Here is a 2,953-nt window from a genome sequence, read left to right as displayed (position 1 = left end):
TGTCCTTAGTATGCATTAAAAAATGAATGCTAATGTCTTTGTTACAGAATTGCTAGAGGGAGGACGTGTATGATTTAGGGTTGACTGCCCTCCAGTGGTAGTTAAGCTGTTTTTAAGGTAAAATATTTCTATTTTATTAAATAATTCACTTTATGTTACACTATTGTATGTTTTTATTGTATTGAGGCAGTATGAAGTTAAGAAATACAGAAACAGTTTATTAAGCTCTTACACTTTATTTGTACATAGCAGAACAGTGTCTTGTATGTCAATGTAGTTAGATCTTCTTGCTTGTTCGTACATAAACAACCGGACCCTTGGCACTGGCAACTGTAGATTTCTACAAAGCAGAGAAAGGGGAGAATTAGATACGCCGTGCATTTCAGCTCATTTTAAACAGATGTTTACATCTCACCTCAACCAGCTTTCCGCCACTGATCTCAGATGTGTGGTTGTACTTGGGGAAATCTATGGACAGCTTGCCTCCCTCCATGTTGACGATTCCCTTGAATGAATAATGCAAATATGAGTGTTCACTGGTTCAATAGCTCATGCATTATGATTTAAAATGTTTTCTCAGACATATGCTATGCATAAATAAAAGAGATAACCACTGAAGATTAAATACATTCAAGCACTCGTTCCTGCTGTTGTTCTTGAATAGTAAATGCACTATTCAATAAGTGCTGCAATATGTGTTTATTAATGAGCCTTAGTTGAACTTTCCATGGCAATACCTTGAATTTTTTCCCTCCGACTGTCTCCATTTCACTCTCTTTGCCCACAATGAATTTGTTTGTCACAGTGTGGTTGTTTGGGTAATATTGGATCCATGTGAAATCATCTCCATTCTGAGTGACCTCTGTCACAAGCTTAAAGTCATGCCCCTTTGCGATGACATCATCAGGGATACCTATATATAAGTGATTATAATATATATAATATTTTGTATAATTTATGAACAAATCCAGCAATAATTACATAATTTTGTTTTTTACAAAACACTCATTTGACCAAGCAGAAAACACTAGGTTAGACCAAATCAACTGCAATGCAAATTAGTACTGGTCGAGCTGGTAAACAAGCATAGCCGCTGTGTTTAGCTGGTTGATGGCGAAGCTGTTCAACTATCATGGCTTTTCTGCACTGTAAAAAATACTTTGCTGCCTTAAAATTTTTTTGTTAAATCAACTCAGATTTACAAGTCATGTCAACAGAGATGAGTTGTCACAACTTATAAAATACAGTTGAGAAAAGTCAACTAAATTTTATAAGTTATAACAACTCATCTCGAGTCAAGATAGAAAATAGTAAGTTGAAATGACTTGTAAATCCGAGCCGATTCAACTAAAAATTCCAAGGCAGCACAGTATTTTTACAGTGTGATGATGAATCTAGTTAAAGGGATAATTCACCCAAAAATTAAAGTTTTGTTATAATTTACTTACTCTCATGATGTTTCAAACCAGTCGTTGTTTTGCTGAACACAAATGAAGATATTTTAAACAATGCCCGCAACCAATCAGATCTGGGGCACTGTTGACTTCCATAGTATTATTTATTTTACTGTAGAAGTCAATGGTGCCCCGGATCCGCTTGGCAACAAACATTTCCAAAAACATATTCATTTGTGTTTAGCAGAACAAAGACATTTATACAGTGAATAAATTATGACAAAATTTTTGGGTGAACTATCCTTTTAACCTAGTTAAAGAGCCTGGTGAGTAAACCAGCACCAACATACAAATGTAATATGTGCTTGTCATTCACCATGGTCGGGATGAAGTTAGCAGGATTTTTTCATTTATCAAACAGAAAATTTAGGATATACACCACTTGAGTTCAATCACTAGATCTTAAAGGGATAGTTCGCTTTAAAATGAAAATTCTGTCATCATTTACTCATCCTCATGTTGTTCCAAACCCGCACGAATTTCTTTTTTCTGATGGACACAAAAGACGCTATTTTGAGAAATGATGGTAAACACACAGCAGTAAGTGACCATAAACTTCCATAGTAGGAATAAAAAAATATGATGGAATTTAATGGGTACCATCAACTGTGTGCTTACCATCATTTCTCAAAATATTTTCTTAGTAATTTATCACAATACTTCCAAAATATTTTTTTTCCTACTATGGAAGTCAATGGTCACTTACGGCTGTTTACCATCACTTCTTTTGTGTTCATCAGAAAAAAAAATCCATACAGGTTTAGAACAACATGAGGACGAGTAAATGATGACGAATTTTCATTTTAAAGTGAACTATCCCTTTAATCACCAACTTTGGTAAAGCAAAAAAACATTTTATAGTCATTTGAAGAAGTGGCTTACCAATAAGTTTGCAAAATTCTTCATACCCCTGCTGAGATTCAGTTTCCCACTTGCCAGCGAAAGCCATGGTTTGGGTGGTGTTAGATATTGAGCGGAGAGAGCAGAGCGAGGCAAAAGGTGATCTTGGAGAAAGGTACTGATGATTGAAGTTTCTTGTGCTTATATACCCTTTCTCTTCAACTCTTTGTCATGACATTATGGGCACACCATCATAATAACTATGTAATAAACTTTTACGATGACATTACAAAAGAGCAAGTCATCAAGTGGATGACCGTACGGTTGGTTACCTTGACTAGCACTAATGCACCATGCAGGGCAATGAAAGGAAAATTTAGTGACTTTTAAAATCTTTTTCAGTAAATCAGTCTCACCATGCAAAGATCATCGGAAGTGCTTGTACATGACAGTAGAAATAATGCCAATAGTATTTGTCATTCATATGGCTAATATAGATGATGAATAGTGTAGTTATAACTTATAACTTATCAATGATTTAACAGCTTTTACCACCTTCTTGAAACAAATGGTTTTGTTGCCTGGGTTGTTCTCATGTATATGCTTTTAGTTTTAACACAACCTGTAAGATATGATTTGTATTCAACTTTTACTGAACA

The 2,953-nt window shown here is 34.8% G+C and overlaps 1 protein-coding gene across 1 annotated transcript; it reads right to left on the bottom strand.

Moving 5' to 3' along the window:
• Positions 1–216: 216 nt before the first annotated feature.
• Positions 217–2,494, bottom strand: fabp6 (fatty acid binding protein 6, ileal (gastrotropin)). Its single transcript, XM_055179468.2, has 4 exons — positions 2,337–2,494; positions 738–913; positions 416–505; positions 217–340 (listed from the first exon to the last, which is right to left on the bottom strand). The coding sequence occupies exons 1-4, from the start codon at positions 2,401–2,403 to the stop codon at positions 278–280; spliced, it is 396 nt and encodes a 131-aa protein (XP_055035443.2). The 5' UTR covers positions 2,404–2,494; the 3' UTR covers positions 217–277.
• Positions 2,495–2,953: the final 459 nt, after the last annotated feature.

The sequence above is a fragment of the Misgurnus anguillicaudatus genome, chromosome 9 (assembly GCF_027580225.2).
Source record: "Misgurnus anguillicaudatus chromosome 9, ASM2758022v2, whole genome shotgun sequence".
Classification (NCBI taxonomy): Eukaryota; Metazoa; Chordata; class Actinopteri; order Cypriniformes; family Cobitidae; genus Misgurnus; species Misgurnus anguillicaudatus.
This window is presented reverse-complemented; position numbering and strand designations above follow the sequence as displayed.